This window comes from Phalacrocorax aristotelis, chromosome 3, assembly GCF_949628215.1.
Source record: "Phalacrocorax aristotelis chromosome 3, bGulAri2.1, whole genome shotgun sequence".
Taxonomy (NCBI): Eukaryota; Metazoa; Chordata; class Aves; order Suliformes; family Phalacrocoracidae; genus Phalacrocorax; species Phalacrocorax aristotelis.
In genome coordinates, this window is record NC_134278.1 from 27,414,944 (window position 1) to 27,441,855 (window position 26,912).

Sequence of the window (26,912 nt, forward strand, 5' to 3'; positions counted from 1 at the left end):
AGTGAGGAGAATTAACCCCTTCTCAGCCAAAACCAGCACATTCTCCACCCCTTATTCCATACCACTTACACCATGCCCAGGTCCCATATGATGCAATACAACCGTACCAACCACCACCCCTCCCCTTCCCATCCTTTAACATAATACACAGACATCATTCCCTTAGTTCATGGATCTTCCCTGTAAAATGTCCATTAAAATGTCCATTGAGTTCACGCAGTCCATGACTCTGGGCTCCATCTGTTGTATCAGTCTTTCCGGGTGGGAGAGACGGTGTGTGGCGTTGGGTTGCTGCATACCGAGTCAGTCATCGTTCCATCACTGCTGCACGGCTTGTTTCATAGTTGATCTTCCATGGGTTGGGAGGCTCGTACTCTGATATCATTGATACAACACAGAGGTGACACACAATATTATATAGCAGTTCACATTGTGCCATTCAGTTCATTGACTGTTTTCACCCAAAATCAAATCCCCTTGAGGCACACATCGGATTTCTCCATCCTCCCGCATCACCCACCAAGTGCACCCAGGTCCTCGAGCAAAAACAATCCCACGAATGGGTTTGCCTTTGCCAGAGGCAGGAAGAACCCAGACTGTTTTGCCCAGCATACTTTTTGTGTGCACTACAGGGACTCTATCCCCTTCCACAGTATGTAGGATTTCTGACTGGGCAGGGCCAGCTCGGTTGGCAGATCCCCTCGTGTTGACTAACCACGTGGCTTTTGCTAAATGTGTATCCCAGTGCTTGAATGTCCCACCCCCCATTGCTCTCAGTGTGGTTTTTAACAGTCCATTGTACCTTTCAATTTTCCCAGAGGCTGGTGCGTGATAGGGGATGTGATACACCCACTCAATGCCGTGCTCTTTGGCCCAGGTGTCTATGAGGCTATTTCGGAAATGAGTCCCATTGTCTGACTCAATCCTCTCTGGGGTGCCATGTCGCCACAGGACTTGTTTCTCAAGACCCAGGATAGTGTTCCGGGCAGTGGCGTGGGGGACAGGATATGTTTCCAGCCAGCCAGTCGTTGTTTCTACCATTGTAAGCACATGGCGCTTGCCTTGGCGGGTCTGTGGGAGTGTGATATAGTCAATTTGCCAGGCCTCCCCATATTTATATTTCAGCCATCGTCCCCCATACCACAGAGGCTTTACCCGCTTCGCTTGCTTGATTGCAGCGCATGTGTCACATTCGTGGATAACCTGTGCAATAATATCCATGGTCAAGTCCACCCCTCGATCACGAGCCCACCTGTATGTTGCATCTCTCCCTTGATGGCCTGAGGTGTCGTGGGCCCACCGAGCTAGAAATAGTTCACCCTTATGCTGCCAGTCCAGATCCACCTCAGCCACTTCAATCTTGGCAGCCCGATCTACCTGCTGGTTGTTTCGATGTTCTTCAGTGGCCCGACTCTTGGGGACGTGAGCATCCACATGCCGTACCTTTACAACCAGTTTCTCTACCCGGGCAGCAATATCTTGCCACAATGTGGCAGCCCAGATGGGTTTGCCTCTGCGCTGCCAGTTGCTTTGCTTCCATTGCTGCAGCCAGCCCCACAAGGCATTTGCCACCATCCAGGAGTCAGTATAGAGATAGAGCACTGGCCACTTTTCCCGTTCAGCGATGTCTAAGGCCAGCTGGATGGCCTTTACCTCTGCAAACTGGCTCGATTCACCTTCTCCTTCAGCAGTTTCTGCTACTTGTCGTGTAGGACTCCATACAGCAGCCTTCCATCTCCGGTGCTTTCCCACAAGGCGACAGGACCCATCAGTGAACAGGGCATATTGCTTCTCATCTTCTGGCAGTTTGTTATACAGTGGGGCTTCTTCAGCACGTGTCACCTCCTCCTCTGGTGATAATCCAAAATCTTTGCCTTCTGGCCAGTCCATAATCACTTCCAAGATTCCTGGGCGACTGGGGTTTCCTACTCGAGCCCGCTGGGTGATCAGTGCAACCCATTTACTCCACGTAGCATCAGTTGCATGGTGTGTAGAGGGGATGTTTCCTTTGAACATCCAGCCCAGCACTGGCAGTCGGGGTGCCAGGAGCAACTGTGCTTCAGTACCAACCACTTCTGAAGCAGCTCGAACCCCTTCATATGCTGCCAATATCTCTTTTTCAGTTGGAGTATAGCGGGCTTCAGACCCTCTGTATCCCCGACTCCAAAACCCTAGGGGTCGACCCCGGGTCTCCCCAGGTGCTTTCTGCCAGAGACTCCAGGTAGGGCCATTCTCCCCGGCTGCAGTGTAGAGCACATTTTTTACATCTTGTCCTGCCCGGACTGGCCCAAGAGCTACTGCATGGACTATTTCTCGTTTAATCTGTTCAAAGGCTTGTCGTTGCTCAGGGCCCCATTTGAAATCATTCTTTTTCCGGGTCACTTGATAGAGAGGGCTCACGATCAGACTGTAATTTGGAATATGCATTCTCCAAAAACCCACAACGCCCCAGAAAGCTTGTGTTTCCTTTTTGCTAGTTGGTGGAGACATGGCTGCTATTTTGTTGATCACATCCATTGGAATCTGACGACGACCGTCTTGCCATTTAATTCCTAAGAACTGGATTTCTCGTGCAGGTCCCTTCACCTTACTTTGTTTTATGGCAAAACCAGCTTTCAGAAGGATTTGGACTATTTTCTCACCTTTCTCAAAAACTTCTTCTGCTGTGCTGCCCCACACAATGATGTCATCAATGTATTGAAGGTGTTCTGGAGCTTCTCCCTGTTCCAGTACAGTCTGAATCAGTCCATGGCAAATGGTAGGACTGTGTTTCCACCCCTGGGGCAGTCGATTCCAGGTGTACTGGACGCCCCTCCATGTGAAAGCAAACTGTGGCCTGCACTCTGCTGCCAGAGGGATTGAGAAGAATGCATTAGCAATATCAATTGTGGCATACCACTTGGCCGCCTTTGACTCCAGTTCGTATTGAAGTTCTAGCATGTCTGGCACAGCAGCACTCAACGGTGGAGTGACTTCATTCAGGCCACGATAGTCTACTGTTAGTCTCCACTCTCCATTAGACTTCCGGACTGGCCATATGGGACTGTTAAAGGGTGAGTGGGTCTTACTGATGACTCCTTGGCTCCTCAGTTGGTGAATGAGTTTATGGATGGGGATCAGAGAGTCTCTGTTGGTGCGATATTGCCGCCGGTGCACTGTTGTGGTGGCGATTGGCACCTGTTGTTCTTTGACCTTCAGCAACCCCACCACAGAAGGGTCCTTTGAGAGACCGGGCAAGGTAGACAGCTGTTCAGTTTCCTCCGTCTCCAAGGCAGCTACACCAAAAGCCCACTTGTAACCTTTTGGGTCCTTGAAATACCCTCTCCTGAGGTAGTCTATACCAAGGATGCACGGAGCCTCTGGGCCAGTCACAATGGGGTGCTTCTGCCACTCATTGCCAGTTAGGCTCACTTCGGCCTCCAATACAGTTAGCTCTTGAGATCCCCCTGTCACTCCAGCAATGCTGATGGGTTCTGCCCCTATATAGTTTGATGGCATTAAGGTGCACTGTGCGCCGGTGTCCACTAAAGCTTTATACTCCTGTGGGTCGGACGTGCCAGGCCATCGGATCCACACAGTCCAGTAAGCCCGGCTAGCTCAGTCGGTAGAGCATGGGACTCTTAATCCCAGGGTCGTGGGTTCGTGCCCCACGTTGGGCGCCAAAAAGACTGTCGTGGTTTAGCGGCAGCTCAGCCCCACACAGTCGCTCGCTCACTCCCCCACCGGTAGATGGGGGAGAGAATCAGAAGGGTAACGCTCGTGGGTTGGGATAAGAACAGTTTAATAATGAAAATTAAAAGAAACAACAGTAGAAATGCAATGTAAAGGAGAACAACGAGAGGCGCAAAGCCCCGGGGGAGGGGGGAAGGGAGGGGAGAGGGGGAACGAACCGCCGGAACAAACCGCACGCGCCGCAGCCGCTCGCCGCCCGCCGACCCGACGCCGCGCCGCCTGCGCGCTGCCACTGCCCCCCCTCAATATACTGGTCATGGTGTCACATGGTATGGAATGAACCTGCCATTGGCCAGTCGGGGTCAGCCGCCCCCACCATGGCCCTGCCCCTCCCAGCCCCCCCTGCCACGCCACGCGGCAGAGCGCGGGAAGCTGGAAAGGTAGCTGACCCCCACAGTGAGGAGAATTAACCCCTTCTCAGCCAAAACCAGCACACCTGTGCTTGGGCTCCAAACACCACAATTTCTTTCTACTTTGAAGCCAGAAAAAATGGCAACAAGTTGATAAGCATTATGAACCGAACCCAAAGCTCTGAAAAAAGGTAAGGTCTGCTCAGTCTTTCCACTGTGGAGATGATCAGCCTTCTGGGGCAATGTCTACAGTAGTGATTTTTTTGTGGTTACTGACGCAGAGCAATGACTCAAAGCAGTTGCTGCTAAGCTCCTTATAGCTCCAGTTAGGGAGAGGGTGGGTTACTCAAATTCCTGTCAAATACACAAACCAGTTCTAGTCTAAATTGCTAGCAAAAACATTCACATTATGTGTCAAGCCATGTTAAAGCACTGAGTTTACAAAAACTACTCTTTGATCCCAATATTTTATTGTACAGCACAAGTAATTGTCAGGTATATATCGTACGTTTTATAGAAAAATATTTTTGTTTTCCTCAAAGTCTTAAGTAGAAAGTAAAAATATCTTACTGTATTGATTCCCAGACCATTAAGCATGTATATCACATCCTCTGTGGCTACATTTCCAGTAGCACCTTTTGCATAGGGACAACCACCCAGTCCTGCAACTGATGAATCCACTACAGCAACTCCCATCTGGAAGATAACAACAGAAAAGTGCATCATCAGCACAGAGTATCATTTGTAATTATTCATAAATAGCAGGCTGTACTATTAGTTACCATGGATAAAATACACATTTCTCCACAAATGGATGTATTTCTCAGAGGAAATTCCTTATAACGGTGTTAGTTCTGACATCTTTATAAGGTAATACTCTTCAAACACAGGATGTGGAACAGAGAACTAACAGTCCATTACATGTGATTTTGGCAGATAAGATGATTGCTGTTTTAGAGCCAAACAGAGTTTTATGCCTTTTCTTTCTTTATCTCCCTACATGTTGTTTTTAAGTAGCCTGCATCTATCCCTGCAAAGGCTTAGATGCAACCAAATACAATCAGTGTGTTTATTCAAATGTGTAATTTTAAGCATATGTATAAGCACTTTGCAAGTTGGAAGTCTTAACAGTAGCATCTGATTTACGTGTCATCCAAAGAACTTCGGGACACATACCCTCTAAAATGTGTTTTATGTTAATGGCTATTCTTCCACAAAGAACTTCCCTCCTAGCATTTTCTCACTTCTCATTTTCTTTTCTTTCCTCTTTATTAAAGATCATGAAACCACCATGTAAATAGCCTTTTTGTTCTTGTTTTAGAGGAAGACTACAAGGTATTTTCACCCACACTGAACATCACATATAAGGAAGAATTAAATTTTGTCAGATCTCTTAAAGATCTCATGAGTTTAAATCAACTGGAAATAAAAGTTTAAAGAACTTTATCCTGGCGAGTGTGACCCATTGTTTATTGTATTCACTAGTCTAGAAGAAAACACAACCCCAAAAACAGCAAATTTCACAACCTAGCACAGTCCTGGAGCAGCATTCAAAAGCCTAGTTTTTAAAGTCCTTGGAATAATTGAATAGCTTGGATATCATGGAAGTTCTCCATAGATATAGGTTCCAATCTTTGAATATTTTTAAGGCAGTACTTGATGCACAGTGTTAAGCTTTCTCATTAAATTAAGACATGAAAAAACAGCCAGCTGTCATAAATCCATAATTCTCTCATTTTTATTTTTTTCCTACTACATCCAAGCTCTTTCTCTCTCCTGATCCTCTCTCAGCATATTCATGATAAAGAATAGTAAACCAGTTACCAAATCTGCCCAACAGATATTAAATTTCCTATGGGATAAAGTCTTCCCTGGGAGATTGGTCAGGCACAAAAAGGAACTCAGCCCATCATTTTCACTGACTTGTTTAGTGAGCTTTTGCACCCTCTTCTTTCTGTGATTAGATCTTAACATAAAGCTGAAACTGGGAAACAGTTTTTTCTGTTTTAACATGTTAGGTACGTGATCCAAGACACTGGGTCTCCCTTGTTAGTGAAAGCTCTTCAGACTTCCCCTTGAAGAAGATTAGATGCCTTTGGAGGCATTCAGACTCTAGAGATAATCGGAGGCAGGCAATGATATTAGGCAGAGAGGTCAACAGATCTTCAAAGACACCAGCTTCTCTCTACCGTAAGCACACTAGAGGGTTCCCCTCCCCCTAGGGCTAATTTAGGCAGACATACACCAAAAGTTTAGAAGTCAGGCAGACTGAGCCAGGGTGCAATCACAGCTCAAATTCAGGACAGGAGTTCCTGTGCAGAGATAAACTTTCAATACTTTAACTTTGACTTTAGGTCCAGAGAAATTTAGAGGTTAAACCATGCCTGTTACTCACGTTTGCAAGTCTGTAAGATCAGCTTAGAGGCCTGACTGCACAGCATGCTGAATTCTGTTGCTCTCCTCCTGAGGGACCTACCTGTGACTGCAGGCTAAGTTGGGAGCTTCACGGCCATGCATACAAGTAGCTGGCAGGGTAGGCAAAAGATGGCATGTCCTGCATGTTGCAGTTGCTAAGTGCCCTTTCTGAATATACCGATCAGTGGTTTTTCTTAGTTCTGGAATAAACTTCCCTAATGTGTTGTTGTATTTGCTTCTAGTTTTAACAGTGCTTTCCATGGTTTTATCATTGCCCCTACAGGCTCTTTGAAGTTCCAACATTTCTGGAGGACAATAATAAGAGTAATCCACTGAAGCTTTGTCCCGAGTCCTATTCTCAGGCAGGGAACATTATCTTGAGCTAGGTAGCTGCTCAAAGCCTGTAATAAAGACCTTAAAAGAGCTGAGGTGCATAACTGTTACAGGCGAGACAGTACTGTTTAATATTGCTCACACAACGAGACTCTCTTAAGAAAGCATATTGTACTTTAAAGTACACTAATCTGTGAATTATGGAGTGAATCACCAACGTATATGTTTCACATTTCAGTCACTTGTCACACGCTTTGTTTGTGTAACCCACTGGTCAGAAAATGTGTTATGCAACACATCTGTGTCCAATACACAGAGGATATGCATTTATGATAGCTTTCAACTGGAAATTCTGTCTCTTTTTGCACTAGCTGCTAAGATGCATACATTTACTCTGGAAGTCACTGCTTCAAGCTCCACGGTGGCAGCTGTCAGGCTTGCAAGTGTCCCTGCAGAAATGCACCTAAGGTATCTTAATGGAAAGACTTAGGGTATGGTGAAGGTCTGGGGAAGAGAAAAGGGAGACTAAGATGTAGAAGTGCTGGTATGATACAACAAGCATGCATCCCACTACTGTGCCTGCTCTTTCAGGCTGATTTTAAGATTTCCATCAGAAATTACTGTTTTGGAGATCAAAAGGTAGAAGAAAGTGTCCTTCATGGAGTTTCCCCCAGCTATCAGGTCGTGTCATAACTGCTAGAGTATTCTTCTTGATGTACTTATTTTCAGTAACTTTTATATGGGGATAAAAGCTATAGGCAAATAATGTGTTGAAGTACATCACAGCTGTTAAGCTCCCAGAGAAGATCAACAGGCTCAGAAACAGCTTTAGCAACATATAAGCAGTAACTTTCTAACCCCAGTGAATTATCTCATTAAATGTTTGTCCTTGAGCAAAAATGGGAAAAGTATCCACTCATTTTTATTGGTGAAAATTCAAGTGGCATCTGAAAACAGCCAGAAAAGTTTGCCAGTTCAGATCTGGGGAAAACCTCTTCCTGTGGGGTGTCACCTGTATTACTATGATTAGCCTGCTCCAGTCCTTCACAGGGCTTTCACTGTGACAAAAAACAACAAACCATATACTGCCAGCATTAAAAGTGCATGTCTTCTAAAGGCATTGGATATATATACATACTAATTTCTTGATATGCTTGTACAAATACTTGTGATGCCACTGTAATTCTGCATTTGCAGTGCGAGTCTTGTAACAGTGGGGTACATGTTGCTTATTATTGTTTGTTGAAAGTGATTGTGAATACATGGAGGGCTATGGGATACCACAGCAACATAAAGGTAAGATGAAATGCACATCTTTGTCTAAGCACATCCTAGTGTTCTCAGGCAGCCTCATCTGAGTTAATTCAAACTACCTCCACTGGAAGCTGGAGCAAACTCTGTCATTTTAGCCTATCATACATGCAAGAGCATAAAAAATTGATGTCTTCTGCTGGGTAAGCAGTGAAAGCAGTAACCTCCAGATGACAAACAGTGATAACTGCTCTTTCTTTTAAACCATCAACTCTTCTGGCTAAACAGAAAAAAGGATACATTCTAGTTAGAATAGACTAGTTACACTGGTAACATCCTTGGTATGGTGACTTTCATCCTAGTACAGGACACGTAAACCATTACTTCCCAGAAACAGTGTATAAACGTGTTTATATCTCTATAATAGTATCTGCATCAGGATGGATTTGCCATTTTAACATTCAGCCAGTTGTAGACAAGGTCTTGATATGGTGTATATAATACCACAGCTCTGACTGACCTCCAAATCTCACATCTTCAAATCAGTGCTCTTAATACACAATGAGCGGATGTCTCTGCCTTTAAGATACTGTCCTTTAAAGTCTCTTCACAACAGTTCTGATAAGATGTCTACTGCAACATACTGCTATTTCAGCAGCAGGCTCAGCTGTGTCTCTCTGCTCTCGCATGTGGTGCAGGCAAATATAATATGTTTTCTGATTCATGTGCAGTTCACCTCCAGTGTGGCCCCGTTCAAAAAGTCCTTAAAAAATCCATACTCCAAGCTCTATTCTAACAGTGCTAAAAACAGATGTTGGAAAACATCCTTCAGCAGCACTACTAACTAATTTGGAGGTTAATATTACAGCCCAGCCTGTCCAAGCACAGAGTCTGAAATAGCACCTAATAAATAACTTCTCTGCAGGTTTGAGAAGCTATGAAGCTGTTTTGCTTTTGCAGCCATTAAAAGCATAAGGGGCTCTAAAAGAAAATCTAAAAATTGATGTAATATGTAAAACAAGGCCTCTTCCTTAATCACACGTTCAATATTTGTCAGGCTTTTAAAGGAGATAATGAGTTTCAAGCCTTTCAACAATCTGAGCCTGCAAAACATTCACTGTCAATATGAGATCTTTAAAAAGCTCACAGTCTCGTTGTCACTTCCTGACAGGCACTGAATTGTGCTGAGATTCATGAGAATTTGCACTGCAGCTATTTCACAGGATAAGTTGCGGTCAATGCCTCGATGTCCAAGTGGAGACCAGTGATGAGTGGCGTTCCTCAGGGGCTGGTATTGGGACCAGCGCTGTTTAACATCTTTGTCGGCAACATGGACAGTGGGATTGAGTGCACCCTCAGTGAGTTTGCCGACAGCATCAAGCTGTCTGGTGTGGTCAACACGCTGGAGGGAAGGGATGCCATCCAGAAGGACCTTGACAGGCTTGAGAGGTGGGCCCATGCAAAACTCATGAAATTCAGCAAGGCCAGGTGCAAGGTCCTGCACCTGGGTTGGGGCAATCCCAAGCACAAATACAGGCTGGTTGGAGAATGGATTAAGAGGAACCCTGAGGACAAGGACTTGGGGGTGTTGGTTGATGAGAAGCTCAACGTGACGCAGCAATGTGTGCTTGTAGCTCAGAAGGCCAACAATATCCTGGGCTGCATCAAAAGAAGCGTGGCCAGCAGGTCAAGGGAGGTGATTCTTCCCCTCTACTCCACTCTGGTGAGAACCCAGGTGGAGTACTGCGTCCAGCTCTGGGACCCACAACATAAGAAAGACATGGACCTGTTGGCACCAGTCCAGAGAAGGGCCACAAAGACAATCAGAGGGCTGGAGAACCACGCTTATGAAGACAGGCTGAGTGAGCTGGGGTTGTTCAGCCTGGAGAAGAGAAGGCTGTGGGGAGACCTTGTAGCAGCCTTCCAGTACCTGGAGGGGGCCTAGGAGAGAGCTGGAGAGGGACTTTTTACAAAGGCATGTAGCGATAGGACAAGGGGCAATGGCTTCAAACTGAAAGAGGGTAGATTTAGATTAGATATGAGGAAGAAATTCTTCACTATGTGGGTGGTGAGGCACTGGAGCAGGTTGCCCAGAGCAGCTGTGGATGCGCCATCCCTGGAAGTGTTCAAGGCCAGGTTGGATGGGGATTTGAGCTACCTGGTCTAGTGGAAGGTGTCCCTGCTCATGGCAGGGGTTTGGAACTAGATGACCTTTAGGTCCCTTCCAACCATTCTACGATTCTGTATGTCCTAGATAAGCACTCACTCAGCTGATTACATATGCATGTGAGTGTGGGTGAACAATGGCTTGGCTTTCAGGACAACTTCAGTGCTCCAGTCTTTTTTGACACTTGCAGAGTTTTGATAATCACTGAATTCCTGACAGTGGTTCCTGAATACCTTCCAAGCTTTAGCTTTGGCTAGCTTTAGCTTTCTCTCTAGAGGAAGCAGAGACTTTTTGCTCCTGTCCCATGCTAACTTCCTAATTCCCCAATGAGAGACAAGGGAATTAAATTCATCACCTTTGTCAAATAGCCAGTTTTAACAGGAAACCATTATTGCCAGTAAATAGTAAATGCTTCATGTTTCTCAGTTTGCTTTACTACCTCCCCATAACTTCTTGTTGGGACAGTCAGTCTCCTTCCTTACTGATCTTTAAACCTGCATTCATCTGACAGAAAATTAATTTTGTCCCTCTCTTAAAAATGGCAAGATCAACATCAGTAACTCCAGGGATGCATGAGGTATAAAACAGAAACTATAAACCAGGTCCCTCATGAATTGGGATTTTTCTAAACTATGAGATTTTGAAACCATAATATCGAGGATTCCAAATATGCATAAAATAGGTATTAAATAGGAAAAGATTTGTTGTCAGAACAGTTCAAACAGAAAGTCTAGGGGCCACAGCATTGTAAAGTTCAGTATCACAGTGCCTTAAAGATAGGTGCACACAGATATGACAAAAGATCAGTATATTAGTTCAGCATTTGTTCAAGGAAGGAAGAAGGAAGGGGGGAAGAAGTAAAAACAGGACCTACAGGTGTTAGGTCAAAGACTGTCCACACAGAAAGCAGCACAAGACTGCTACTTCCAACTGTTTAATCCTGCAGCCCTGCCAGTGCCTTCCTGGCACTCTTGGCACGGTGTGGTACTGTCCTATTACTGTGTCTCTCTGGCACCAGCCTGCTACTTGATCTGCCATCAGGGAAAACTCCTCCTGTAGAGACATGGATAACCATAGAACTATAAATAACTATGCCAGCAATGCTTTGTGAAGTGGCTGTGCCCATAGAGACCCTTCTGTAAGTTATATTTTCAAGTTGTCTAAAATCAAGGCTTACCACTCCCCTTTATTTCAACACATAAGGCAATAAAATGGGACAACATCTGTCTGTGAAAAACCCTGAAAGTTAACTACATTTCCGTCTTGTTTCTTTTTCTCTCTGGTCTTGCTAAAGATTAATGCATCAAAAAACAAAACACTACTTTTCAGAGTAAACTCCATCACTACTGACCACAGGGTGTCACTGTTACATTAAAATCAATAATTTCCCAGTTCATTTAGTTAGAAAATTAATACATTCCAAAATAAAAAAAAAATCCTTTTCTCCTGAAACATATTGAGATGCAAGCAATTTGTGGCCAGACGTGCTGCATAGAATAGGTTAATACAGCATTCCTTTAACTTATTGCACACATCTCTTCATATTGCTACTGACACATTTATTATAAGCAAAGCTGGCAATGACATCTACAGTTAAAGTTCCCTAACACTTTCCATCATAAGGCCCTACTTTCAGTTGTTTATTACTTTGTCAGCCTTTAACTGCTGGAGCTTATATTTTCCATGGCTCGTCTCTCCCTCTGGCTGGATTGTTTTGGAAAGTTTTAGTGAAAAATGGGGTTGGCCACTTCCGAGAACAAGTTTTGGGGAAGAAAAGCGCTTTGTTATGCTAATGTTCAATAATTCTAACATGAGTTCCTTGGAGATATTCTTGTAGCTTTGCACTTTCAAATTTGGCACAGGAGGATACACACGGTCTGGATGTAGTTACAAGCTTCAGAAAGTTCCACCTCGTTGTCAGCAACCGGTCGGTCTGGTAGCAAAAATGCTCGAGGGTCAAGAGAGAAGCAGCTGACCATGCTCTTTTCCTCAACATCAACAAAGAACTGTGAAGAAATTTCTCCAAAACTGAGTTAGAAAGTCTGTGTCTCTGGCTGACAGTGCACAAAAAACCTCTCACCAGCAGGCTCGAGCAGCTGAGATCTGTCTTGTGGATCCAGCTCTTCAGAGAACATTCACGGATGTTTAGGGGGAATCAATGCCATTAAACATGAGAGACTGGTTTTGAGATTTTTTAAAAGCTTAGGAAGTCCTAGTCAAAACCCTACACCATAAAAAAAATTAATACTGGGAAACAGATGTTCACAAATCACTTTCATTATTGCCTCTGCAGGCATATTTTGCTCTCTTTTTGAATACGTGCACTTATTTTTATTTACAAGACAATAGGGGTTTGCTAATTTGGGGTTGTACACAATTCGAGCTGCTCCCTTGCTAAGGATCACAAAACCTGCAGGGGGAGCAGGAGACACATTTCAAGGTCTTGTCGAAACCCATGAAGACGAGACGATCATCAGAGCGCTGAGTGACTTTCCAGTCTCCCTTCCTTCCCTCCCCAAGCAACCCAGTGCATTGCCAGATTTCCCAGTTCAGCTGCTGCTGATTTGAAGTAAGTACTTATTGCCCCAGGTGCTCTTCAGCAGAAGTTACTGCTCTCAAGTAAACCTCTGGTGGTTTAAGTTTGTCTGCTTGCTATGTGTTGTGAAATAATCTCATCTAAAAATGCAGGATATTTATTTTATAGATTTAAGTCTGGACACAGTAAGAAGACCAGTTAAACAGGTAGAACAGAGAAGATAATCTTGGGATCTGGAGGGAAAGGGGGAACCAGAGAGGAAAGGCAAAGGGTATCTTTGGGGTAGGCAGGGAGGGAACCGTATAGTCCAGAGACGCAACAACTGCGACAGGTTGTCTGTGCCCTACATGCAGCCAGGTGACAACCAGGTTTTTCTCATGTGCTACATGCCATTGTAAATTAATAAAAATAAACCTGAAAATAAACTGAGGGCTTTGAACGGACAAGGAAGACGAACAGATTACTTAATAATGGTAAAGTTACTAAGGGTTGCTCTGGGAGAGGAAAATTTTGCCGGCACTGGTAGAGTCATGTTTGGCACCGCTGACACTAGAGGTCCGAGGAAGAAACAAAACCCATTCACTTTGCAAGTGATGGCTCACAGAGGAGAAGGGGAGTAGAGGCATATCCACTAAAATAAAATGGCTGCAGTATCATAAAGGCTGAATTATGGGACATCAGCTGAAAATGGGTTGAATGAAGGATGGAACCACACGTGAAAATCAATGTTTGAAATGCAGTCTGCAGGGAGTGCACTTCACTGTGAGCTACAATACTGGAAAAGGACAGAGTGCTACTACGGAGAACCAGGGAAAGGCACTGATCTAGTATTTGAATTGCACAAGGCACATGCAGAATGTGTGAAACCACCAATGAAAATGGTAAATCTGACCCGAGCATCACAGTGTCTGAAAGGCTAATTTTTCTGGCATTCAGGGAACATATGACCTAGTCCATCTATCTTAGGTACCCCTTTTACAGGTATCCATACCTTATAAAGAAACTACAAATTATTTTCATCTTGTTGTTTCGTCCTGGTTAGCTTCTGCCAACTCCCAACCCTTCTAGTTACCGGAAAACAAATTTCTGTTGATTCACCCTGCAGCTTAAGCTGGGTGGCCAAAACTGTTCCCGGAGGTCTAATTTCCCTCTCTTTGCATAAACAGAGCACTCTCAGCATGATGCACCAAGTGGCAGAAGACACTAACTTGTACCAATGTGAGCAAATAAAATAGGTGGGTGGCAGAAAATATCTATTTTTATAAAATAAATCTGTAGCAATGACAGCATCTATAAGAAAGCTGGGAAAGCAGAGCAGAACTATTTCATTCCATGCTCGTATTATGGTATGTCAGCATCAGGATATCTAAAGGAACGAAATGGTAACAGCATTTAAAATCCCATCTGACTTCAATTCAGCCAAAGCCCTCACACAGCAGCACCTGACTCCCCTACAGCCAGGAACATCACCCACCCACGAAAACCACTTTGTTTTGACTTCCATTTCTCATACTATCTCTGAAATCACACCCACCTGCCACCCAGTCAGCAAAAATGGGGACCTCCTGCGTGTCCCTACTGCTCATCTTCAGATGTGCTGTGGAGTCCTACAGAAGTATCAGCTCCTTGTCTGGGGCTGATCACCCATGCAATGTGTGTGGCCCTCACTGCCTGAAAAACACCACTGGCTTCTTGGTATAGAAGCTGGGGAAGCTCAATGGACCCATATTGGTGGAGGGGACCCCAACATGCCATCAGAAATTCAGTTGGGTTCTTCAGATGTCTAAGCTTCTATGCTAAGGTCAGCCTCTTCTGTCTTCCTCCGTGTGGCTAAGATGCCTGATAATTCTAGTACAAGGACATTTTCTTCCACAACTAATTCAGGTTCACCCAGTGCTTCCCACCTCAACCGGATAACGAGCTTTCATATTTAGAGTGAAAAAACCTTTTCAGATATTAGTGCCTTTTACTGTTGTTTCCACTCACACCTCGACAACTAGTCCTACATTTGTTTCTCCTGGATGTGGTGATGTACAAAGAGAGGGAGCAGTTGGTAAATATACTTCAGCCCAAGTCTCCCTTGTCTCTGCCATATTCCAGAACATCTGCTGAAGGTTTTGGCTGCTATCCCAAACATGATGGCAGTAATGACATATTAAATGATCTGTTGCACATTACAATTTAAAGTAGGTGACCACTCCTATCCCATGCTTCTAAGGTTTTCCCCCTAATTTCAGTACCTATGCTTTCCAGAAAGCTGCTGAGGTTACTTGTAACTATTATAACACCTTCCTTCCCATTTCACCTATTTAATAGGAACCAAGCTAGGCTAGAGACAAGCTCCTCCCCCAGACCCGCCCCAATAACCATCCCAGAAAGGTTTAGCTGACTTAGAAATGGAGTGGATTCAGCAGTGGAGCTAAAAATACCCCCACACACATCCAAACACAAATACATCCAATAGTCTAGCAGTGATGCTCCCCTACCTGGGGCTCAGGTTTGTTTCTTCACTTTCCTTCTAAATCAATGTCCTTACTATTGGGTAATGTGGGACACCCAGGCAGTGATCCACAAACCTCCTGCCTATGGCTTTTTTTCATTTGAGAACTAAACTGCCCTGTGCTTTACAAACACATGGCAACATCTAAAAGGAAGATCCTGATGAAGCTTAAGTTTTCAGCTACTCCAGAAATACCAGGATGGCGGTGGGTTCTGTGCATGTCCCTGAGAAACCTAGCCGCTCCCTAACTTCATCTTGCCCCTCCACTTTTCAATCAGATTGTGTTGCATTTTCAATCTTCTCATGCAACAGCAAAAATTAAAGCTCTAGCAGGAAAGTTCAACTTCTTAGAAAAGTCTGATATTTTATATAGACCTAGATCTCCTGAAACTCCTCAGCTGTATAAAAGTGGATTGGACTAATACTTTACTGAAATAATTGTTCACTGAGAGCTTGCTTCAGCAAGGGCATGGACTTCAAGACTGTATAATTAATAATTTCAAGACTGTATAATTACTACTACTACTACTACTACTAGTAGTAGTAGTGGTAGTTCTGACCTGCAGTTGGAGTTCATAGATGACTCCTCTTGCAGATGTCAATATCAATGAAATATCAGAAAGAAAGAAAAGGACCTGACTATCAGAGAACAAAAGTCTGGTTTAATCTTTTTAACTGATGTTAAAGTTTTCATCTTTGGGGGGGGGGGGGGGGGAAGCAACAGCTCTGTTAATTCCTGAGGCTACTGATTTTGCAAAAGAAGATACCTGCAGTTTTCTAAAAGAAGCCACATGTTTCCAACAGGGTGCATGTGCTATAAAGATATAATTTGCTACTTAGAACTGGGAAGTCACTTTCACTTTCATCGAGTGTATAAAAATGTTATTTATGCATTGTTTTAGTTGTTCAGATTAATTCAAAATGTGCAAGGATGTGCAGAATTTTGAATTACAGTTTATTCTTCCTATAATCCATGGTATCTTTTGCATTTTATGTTACTGTACACAATATATGCTTCATACTTACAATACATGGTATGTGCTCATAGCAGTTATTTTCTTACGTGAGAGATTCTTCTCATTTCTGGAGATACATCTCAACAGAAATGAAGAATTGTGCATACTGTCCCAAGCTGAATAGATTTATAGCCCCATCATTCATTATCACTCCATATTAGATTTAAAGTCTAGGCCAAAAACAATTTGTACAGTTACTGCTGTTAAATAAAACCTGCACTTTTTATTCAGGCATAACTACTATTCTGAATCTCTCTTAATTCTATTTTCATAATCCCCTGAGTGAAACAATACTTTATTCTATTTTAGTACATAGGATGTAAGAAAGTTCAGAAGTTCTGCTCCCTAATATTCATTGACAAAACATACTCAGGATAAAGAAAAGTGGATTGCCAAGATGTATGGTAAACTACCCTTAGAAAAAGCCTCCTGGCATTTATTACCTCATCTGGGTTACACAGGTGCATATCCATCTTCTCCCATATTTGGAAAATAAGAACTGCATTCTCCATTCAAATGCTTTTAACTTATTTACAGCTAGATCTGGAGACTTAATATTTATCATCGCAAAGTATAAAGCCAAATGTCCTTTTTCTTCAGGAGCACCAAAGATTAACAGATTAGAATGTTTTCCACATGTCCATTTTACTGTCAAGAGAATATTAAAGAAGTTTTCCAGCTTCCGCAGCTCAGCCAGATGTCAATGGATCCCACAGTGAAGCAAAATTGGCAGAGTAGCCTTCTCATGACCCCGGCATTGTTTTATCAAGGATCAGTTTAAAAGTATAAAGGGCCATTTCTTGCTGAGATCTGTAATGTTTTTCAGCCCTTTTCCCCTGCAATTACACAAAAGTGCTGACTTTGTTGAACTACTGATACGCAGTAGTATTTCTTATGACTTCTCTCACACTGTGCTGTAATTGCTGTTTGTGTTGGCCCAAGAAAAGTACCACGTCTTGTTTCCACTGTACATTTCCGGACTCTGGTTTCAGTAACATCAGTGTAGGATATTGTACTGGGCATATGTTTTGTTGTGTAAACATTAACTGGTAATTTACCCTGTCAATCTCCGCAGTATGGCCTCTAATTACCAGAGGCTGAGGAGCTTCAGATGGACATTTTATAAAATATTTACAGTAGTTACACTGCTTCTTTTTTTCTTCACTGGTATCTGTGTTCTGAAAATCATTGCAAGGGAGAAAAATACAACTGTAAAAACCATAAAACAAAACCCAACAACAAAAACAAATGTGTTCATTCTTGCACACCTCATTCTCTAGAGGAACTAAAGACTAGGTTCCCAATTAGTTATGGCAATATTGCAGCAGAGATCATGGTACAATGAAGTATTAGGTATTTCTGTTTTCTTCCAAATTGATTATTCTCTTTAATATCTTTTGTAACAAAAAAATAGTATCTTATTTCTATCAGTATTTTTTTTTCTTAAAATTCATTCTCACTAAATAGCCCCTGAATTTGCAAACAGCAAAGCACATGCTTAATTTGATTCAAGAATCAGACAAATGTATTTAACAAATGGGACCACTAAGGTCTTGTTGGAAAATATAGCATCTACTGAAAAGATTCAGAACCAAGGAGCAACCTCCCTTTAAGAGCTCTGGAATATGTGTTTTAGTCATTCATCTGTATAATTTCAAGGAAGTAGAACTTTCCATTTTGTGCTAAAATATTATGTCCTGAGTAGAATTCCAGGATGAGATTAAACACTTAATAGTTAGAGTAACGTGACCAAAGAAGATGCAATCAAATAGGGCATCTTTTTGGACACCATTGGCAGAGTGAATCTCTATTTCAGATAAAGTTTCCACCATGATTTTCATCATAACGCAGGAAGCATTAAAAAAAAGTGTGACAGTTTCTCAGCTTCTACTATTCCATTATAACTGGATCAATTTTGTAATATTCATCACATTGCAATACCTTATCACTTTACAGCACCTCCAAAAGATTCTTCCCTTCCAATACATTGACTAATTAAGTGGTAGCATTAAGGTGGGGAGACACAAAATATAATATATCTTGCAAATTTCTTTTCCCTTATACTGAATAAAGTTCCTTTTTTAAAAAAGACAGTTGCAAATTGCTCATGCAGTATATCTGCCAACAGGAAAGCCAGGATATGCCTTTTGTTTAAAAAGGCATTCAACTTAGCATCTTATCTTTTGCTATAGGTGCACATTATATCACCTTGCTAAATCTACTTTTACTCTGTTTGCTCAGTTTATTCTTTAAAGACACTACATCAAATTAAAAATTCTTACCTACTGTTCCAACCCTTAGTGCAAGAAAAATCTTACTGTTATGAATATAGATCAGAGAAAAATCTTTCTTTCTGTAACTGCTTACTTCATGCATTTGAAAGGACTCTGTGTTGAGCAAATCACATCGTTTGCCTCTGACAATCTGTCACCATATAGCACTTGAGCTAAGCAACAAACAAAGGAGAAAAAAATGAAATAAACAGGAAAATATACAAGCTGGCAAAAATTAAGGAGTGTGTAAAACTATCATTCATTTATCTTTAAAAATGATTAAATTTTTTTTAATTTCTGAAAGCCTGGCTTTTTCAATTTGTGCTGTAATATTTCAAAAGGAAAAAAAGAGATAAATACAAATGAATTGACTCAGGAGACTGGTTCAGTGTTGCTTCTGCACAGCACAGAAAGATGACTGCCATACTTTAAGTACTGCATCAGCTTTGGTTTCCATCTTAACTGAAGAGTCATCTTCTACTTATTCCACTTATGCAAATGATCACTTGTTCTCATATGCCTACAAAGATCCACCCAACACACCCATTTAGAGTGAGCTCAGGAACTTCAGTCTGTCTGATCATAGCATCTCTGGATTTCTGCAGTTTAATTTACCTTAGGAAACATCTTAAGAGCTTGTTTAAAGGCACCTGATGTATCTCAGCGATAGGAAGTAACTCTCCCTCCTTCATTGCCTGCTGGATGATAACAAAACTGGTTCTGAGGAGCCGTAAACATGCAAGAATGGCCAGAGGTTTAGTTCCACCCCCTCAGCACAGCTGTCTGTAGAGCTGCCCAAAAAGGAAGGAAGCATCATCCTGTAAACACTGCACTTCCCTACTGGAGACACTGGGATCTGTGATTTCCCAGAACTGTTCCTGCCATGGCAAACTCCTCTGACCCTTGCTTGGGCCCGAAAGTCAGGGTTCATGCAATACTCTCTTTTTCAGGCAGAAACTAGAATAAACACACAAATAATGAAAAGTAAAGAAAAGAAACAATCATTTCCAAGTGGGAAGCACTGTAGTGATTCTGTCTTTATTTTACACTTGATGTTAAAATTTAAGAAAAAAATACTTCAAGGTAAAAAGGGAGGGGGACCCGTTTCCACCGAGTAGAAGAATACACATGTGTAAAAGTCATTTATCTTCTTCTAGATGATGTACACAGAGACACAGCCTGATTAAAGTGCATTATGATTATAGGGAGAATTTCTAAAAACAAGTCAAGCAACTCTTACAGAAATACCACTCTTTTCAAAATACCGTGAAAATTGAATGGCAAATTAAATACTGAATAAAAACCTGCTTTTAAACGTACTTAAAATAATTGTATCCTCACCAGACTTTTGAATTTTTTCTTTCCCAATTGGTTTTAAATATATGTTGAAATACTGTATGTTATTTCTGGCACTGCCCCACATACCTTTTCAGTGTGCAGCATGTAAGCTCAAAACAAAGAGAAAGCAAAAGGAGTAAGACTACCACAGTCAATCAAGAAGGAGACTAGCTGAAAACAGAAAGCTAGATACACAACTACTGGCATGCTTGTATGTTCTAGACTAGAAAGTATGTAGAACTGTATATCCTAGAATCATCATCATAAGTGCATCTTAATCACAGGAATGAATAGGTGGTCTAATGAACATAAACCTAGTACTAATCTAGAACATGTTTCAGATTACCATTTTTAAATATAGACATTGATTTTTGTGGTGTATTTAAATCAGAAATTTAATTTAAATTGGCATGTTAGCCATGTCAGTTACAAAGACTGGCCAACATTTTCCATGTTCAGATCCTACAGTAAGCTGCTTAGGGCTTTGCCAATCTTTTACTAATCAAGCTGACATCCTGTGGGGCGGATATCTGCCCTGAACTACACTGCTCTGGAAAAACTTAGCCGAAACAGTTCAGCTTTTCAGAACAACTTACATGCGTACCTAAATGTGTCACACTAGTAAATATTGATAGATTCCTCAAGTTCTTATGCATGCCTTGAATCAAAGACATGCAATGTGGGGAGTCCCACCTTAGCTGTAGAGTTGGATGCAGTGTGTAGATCTTTAAGGAAGACCTGTAACAGCTCTGCAGTGAAATCCCCAGGGACGCCAGCAGCTTGGAGCACACTCAGAGCTGAGCAGAACCTCTGAAATCTCAGCTCTCAGACATCCTTGAACAGCCACTAGGAATGACAGCAAAAATCTCTTTTGTGCTGTTAATATACAGGATATATAAATAAATGACCAGCAAACTAAATGGTGTCAGGACAGGAATTCAGTTGTCCACCGTGTGTAGCTTCCCACAGTCCCCAGCAGAGCTTTGGCCTTGGCCATGTAGTGCCAATTTCTGGCACGTCTAGGAACTAGAACCACTTAGGGATCATTCATAGCTGGCAGTCTGGAAGTGCTGACCTTCTTTTGGAAGGTAAGAATTGGATTTAATGGATGCAAGCTTTTCATATCAAGGAATGATGTAGCAACTGTAGGAGTGCAAAGTCTATTCAGACATGCAGTCTTGTATCTAAAATTAATGTGACAGCGGATGAGATAGAAACTGATGAAGAAATGCATGCTGTGGGAGGGGTGCTGAGCAGGGAGAATGGGACAGGCTTGCAAGGATGGAGCAGTCCTGAGATGAGCCAGTTGTGTAAGATGCTTATCTGTGGAAATCCCATTTCATTTGTTGTGGAAGTTGGAAGGTGTGTGAGAGACAAGCATGACACTATAAAACCAAAATGGACAGGTAAAAGCTGTGGAGAACTAGCTTGTCTTTCTGTGAACAAAAGAGTGTTTATCTGATACTGAGTAAGGCTCAAAAAACAACCTTCAGACCAACAAAAACTCTTCGTTTTCCAGTCACCCTGATAATCATGACTCTGATTTTCAGGAACTGAATCAAAAACTGGTGTAAAACAACAGGTATCAGTTCAATTTCTGATTGTTACAGGCAGTCATCTCATCAAACCTACAGCCAACCATGTAGTCTCATGTAAAATAAACCACCAAAATATTGCTTTTTTTATGCATGCAATCCAGTTGAGGCACAATAGAAAAATGCACGGGGAATTTGACACCAGTGTGCCCTCACCATATTTTTATGCATGCTACAGATCAGTGACTTCAGTTTTCTAGTGCTATATTTTCACAACTCTTAAAAGTACCAAATATTTATTTTAAATTGGGCTTAGCATTTTGAAAACTATTTTATACTAATTTGTTCTATAAACACCTGAAAACCTTTTTTGAACAGCCTTCTTACATTTCTAGCATTTGGAAGTAATTTGTTTCTAGTCCAAAAAAATGAATGTCTGTCTCTAACAGAAAGAGCTGGATTACTGCCCAGTCCACTTCAGAACTGGATGATGCTGACTCTTAGCCATTTAAATAGTCAAGTTAAACAAGACACAGTTGGGATGATAAAAGGAGGTCTGTAAAAAGACTATTGCTCTGGCCATGTGGACTTACAACTGTCTAACAATGACTGGGAAAATAGTGAGAGATATGAAAAAAATAACATAAGTGCCAGGGAAAATATTAGGATTAGGTGAATGTAGGAGCATGGTATCTGTTCATATCATCCTCCCTTCTTGCTAGCAAGCTGCCAGCAGCATATTTACTCTGCTTAAGCATTGATGGAGGCAAAAAATGGCAAAAAAAGCATTAGGAAGCAGAACAAAGGAGAGGAGAAGTAGACACTAAGAGTCTGTACAGAGTATTGTTCTCAAATGGGCCTATAATCTGCTGGTTTTGTATCTAAATTATAGTCTATGCTATTTTGTGTGAGCCTTGCACAACTTTGCAAGCCTCTTATTAGCTGGCAAAAGGTGAAATAAGACAAAACTGTCTTCTCGTATTCTATTAATACTAATTCTTTCCTTTTACAAATTACAGTTCCAGATATGACAACTAAAGAATGAGGCACCAGAACAGAATCTGATTAAGACCTAAGAATCATTCCAAGTAAATTATCTGAATCTGTTCATTTCTGCATGGGAATAAGTTCATTCACAAGAGGAGAAAGCTGCACAGTAACAGAAGCAATATCAGAATGCCTTCTAGGTACTGGTCAACCAGTTTGGCCTTACTGCTTCTAGATTTAATGAATCAGAAAATGATCAGTGAAGCCAAAGTTGGAACGTGCCACTGACACTCAAGAATGAAATGTGCAAATGAACATCACTTAGCGGGTTAGGGTACTCAGAAACTAAAGCCTTTAAGATGTGATTAGGAAGCTACAAGAAAACATCATTCCAAGAAAAAAGTAGTAGACAAGGAGGATGCAAGCACAGAAAAAGAGAAAAGAGCATAGAATATTTGGGCCAAATTCATTCCTTCTATGAATCCACAGCTTCAATGCTATTAGTACAGAAATTATCTTTGGCTTTAAGATAGAAAACTAAAACCACTTTAGAGTTTATTTCTCCAGCTGTTGCAGTGGTTTCTCCATTCATATTCCATTTAGACCTGGAGTGATAAGTCTATATGAACTTGCAGAGATACAGAGATATGCATAGATTTGCATGAGAAATTCAAGGTTTAAAAATGTTTTAAAAGACAGTTGAGGTTTGATTTTAAGCCAAAGGGAAGTTGTGTCTAATGCTCCAAGTCAGCTCTAGTGAGGGAATTTGGAGATGAGGATAATCTATAACTGATGAAGGATCTCTTGGTCTGATTAGTATCCTTAAACAGACTTAGACTTGAGGTTTGTTGGTTCAGTAACTAGGGTTGAACGCTTCTGAAATTCAATCATCATATTAGAGGCAGCTAGAACAATGTATATTTCTATTATTTGTTAATCATTTACAATATACTAAGTTTAATTTAGAATAAAAACCAAAAAACACAGAAACATACAGGCTACGTATTGGTATATGCATGCAAATACATCTTTGCCTCAGGAACTCTGGCTGCTATTTCAGTATACAATAACAAATAAATTACCATTCATATCCTAAAAAGTTAAAAAAGTAAAAACCTTGAAACAAAGTCTAATGTTTAAACTTTTTTTTCTAGTAATAGTGAAACAGTTGTAATAATAGCAATGAGGAATTTATTTGTGAACTATCAGGCTATCAAGTTTTTCTGAAGCATAGGGAGAAAGGTCAAAAACTGAGCTGCTCAGAAACCGCATACTATGCACATCCTGCAAAATGCAGAAGAAAGCAAATAAAATAGGGTTGCTACTTCTTTTGTACTGATCTGAGAAAAGAGGAGGAGTGGTACAGTCTGTGTATTCACTTATTTTCTTATTTTGATGAAATTACAGGCAACAATGTAAAACCAGTACCTATAGAAAGGCCAAAACAAACAAACAAACAACACAGAAAACACTGAAAAACATCTCTCAGCTTTCCAGTATGAATGCCAATGTTTTCATTTTCTTCCCATATGTAGGTCTGATTTATTCATTTGTGCGGTATGTTTTTTCACTTGCAAAACTAACTAGCTGACTGCTCATAGTAGCAATATTATTTGACAAAACGCAAGTGGTTTTCTACTTTCCTAAACGAAACACCCTCTTTTTAAGTTTTCTTCACAGAAACCTTGCAGCCTGGTACCTTTTCACAATTCACCTGCCATTTTCCCCCTAACTTATCTGCTTTCAAATACACAGACTTATTCACCTCTGTCTTGTTAGCTTTCAGCCTTAACCAATTCTACTCATTCCTTTCTTTCGTAATATCATGTCCTCCTTCAGCTCAAACAACTGGGTTTTTTTTAATTGCTAGCTTTACCTAAGTGCTATGTTGTTTCTATGAGGAAAATGGAATAAAAAGAGAAATTAAAAAGTAAACTGATGTTTTCAGAATAATTTTTTGTTATTGCTAACAGGTCTTTTAGTTTGCTGACAAATAATTCAACAGTATTGTTACACTTTCAAACCCAGAAAATACCTGGTAAGTGGCTAGGATAAAGTAGTTCCTAGAGAAATCCAAAAGTAAAAAACTCCAGGAAGACCCTTATTTAAAAGGACAGGCATTTTGCTTTGCCTAAAATTACGTGTATTCCTATACTCTTTTGATCCCAAACTTTTTCTTTTGCATGTTTTGTAATATTACACAGATTTACACTTACAAATTGTGCTAGATATCCTGTTTCTCACAATAGAAATCTAAAATTTGAAAAGTTTAATTTCTACAATTTTGAACAATTGCCGTTAACATGAGCATTATGGTATTGCAAATTATTCATTTAAGCAGGAAAACCTGGGACCCACAGGCCAATACTTCCACAATCCTGCTGATGGGTGCTTTCCAGCTTGAAGAAATTCCATTTCATAACTGCATTTGTTTCCTGCCATTTAGCCAACTTTCCACTTATTACATGCCTCCACGCCTTAATATTAACTTCCACTGTAGAACACTGTAAATTATTTTCTGAAAAATCAAAGCACATGATGGCCACTGTATATCCTTTGTCTTCTTTGGCAGTGGCTGCCTCAAAGAATTCCAGCGAAATACTGAAGCATGACCAGCCCTTCCTGAAACCCGTACAGCTATTCTCAGTCAAGCTGTGTTTTCTAATGTTTCCCTATCTGAACCTTGAAATTAGTTTCTGGAGATCTCTGTTAAGTCTTCTGCAGTTTCCTAGCATATCTTTGTAAACAGCAGGAAAGTAAACTTGTGAGGTCTGCTGAAACCTTTCCATTTCTACGCGTTTCTCAAAATAGGACTGTAAAAATATTAAAATTTTTTCAAGATCCCAAAATATGTCCATATTTCATAGAGCAAGTCTTTCCTACCCTCACATTCTGCTACATAAATTCTTCAGAGTGCCAGGCTGTGCAGGGAAAAGAAAAAAATTGTTACGGAACTCAGATAATTTGATTGGGTTTGTATGTATTTTGATCAGTTGCCCACTCGTATACCTTAGCTTTTTTAATGTCAAAATTATACCAAACTTAAAATCTATTATTTTCTAAACTTCAATTTGAAAAATAAATGTTAAAACTAGACTTCATGAAAATAATTTGTACTTGTCCAATGCTCTTCCTCTGTACATTCTTTTAGCACTTCACAAACTAAGAGATGAGCCTTATTCCTGTTTTACAAATAAAAAATTGAATCAAAGTGATGTGCACAATGACATGTTGAATCAGGAAAAGACAACCCAAGATATTATGGTTCCTGCCTCCTGTACTTCATTAACTCCATACAATACCTCTCTATTGGCCTCAAAAAAACTGTCTATAGTACAATGTTGGAATTTTAACTAAAGTGTCATAACTGGTTTTGTTCTGTTAAAAATTAGTTTAGATGTAAATAATTTCGTTGCCAGGCAGTGGGTACCTCAGCACACTGCAGATAATAAAACTAAGTCCTAGTAGTATTTAATGCATTATTCAAGCAAGAACTTTGGCAGCCCACTACATTCAAGTTCATTTCCTCAATTACTACATAACTCTCCAAACCCAGTATTTTTTATCTCTGGCAACAGACAAATGTGGCTAGACTGCCTTCCTCAGCTAGGAAGTTCATATTCACTCTTCTGTGAGAAATTCCTAGCTCAAGTCTAGCACAATGACTATATGCAAAGCTTCACACTTTTTCATGGTTGCTTATCTGTCTTCCCTACCCTATAACAGAAATGTCAATTTATTCTACTACACTACAGCTCTGAATGATTGTGCTTTGCAGGGAATTAAAAAGAAAGCATTTCTTACAAATAAAGAATTATTAGGTGTATTTTCCGCCCCCTTCTTTCTCAATAGCATCTTTAGTGTCCAGTTTTAGGTTGCTAATGAGTTAGGCAGGAGTTGAGAGATGTAGATGTATAAACAATTTTATAATCCTACCACTAGTGTAGCCCACGGTCATTAGGAGGAAGCCGAACTACCAGTGATGAACATAAGGCATAGGAGTCAATGGTAGATAAAGCTGGGAGACAGGACAGAAGATTTTAAATCTTGATTCAAGGCTGGTGCATACCCTTTGTTCTCTGTTTTACAGGGAGAAAGTGAAGGAATTCAGATGTCAGTTAAACCTAGACCGAGGGAGATAAAAAGCAGTCCTAAATTTTGACCCTCCAAAATGGACCATTTAAAGCAGCACATAAATAAATGTGCATGCCTGAATTAATGATGCTTTAATTTAATCCTGCTTTCTTTGTTATCTTTTAAAGTCTTTGTTTTGTTACCCAGCATGCTGTGGATTTTTTTGATTGCTATTTCATACTTAGAAAATCAGGGTACCAAGAGGTTTTAGTTTTATTGTTTAATTTTTACTTATGTCCTCACTGCTCTCTCTAATACAGCATTTTGCAACAAAGCTCATCTAGCTTTAAAATCTCTTAATTTTGTGACCCTGTCCAAGCAACCATCCAAAAGATCACAGTCCAG

The 26,912-nt window shown here is 41.1% G+C and overlaps 1 protein-coding gene and 1 non-coding gene across 5 annotated transcripts in view; one reads left to right on the forward strand and one right to left on the reverse strand.

Moving 5' to 3' along the window:
- The window catches only part of HMGCLL1 (3-hydroxy-3-methylglutaryl-CoA lyase like 1), a 92,647-nt gene that overhangs the window by 9,544 nt on the left and 56,191 nt on the right, over positions 1-26,912 (reverse strand). For 3 of the 4 annotated variants that reach the window (XM_075086999.1, XM_075086997.1, XM_075087000.1), the window contains exon 8: positions 4,653-4,778. In XM_075086999.1, the coding sequence (XP_074943100.1) occupies positions 4,653-4,778 (126 nt within the window). Of the gene's footprint in view, positions 1-4,652; positions 4,779-19,585; positions 20,758-26,912 lie in introns of those variants that run through there. The other variant, XM_075086998.1, reaches the window with a different exon arrangement.
- On the forward strand, positions 3,587-3,659 carry TRNAK-CUU (transfer RNA lysine (anticodon CUU)). The gene has a single exon. It is a non-coding gene; the product is annotated as a tRNA-Lys (tRNA).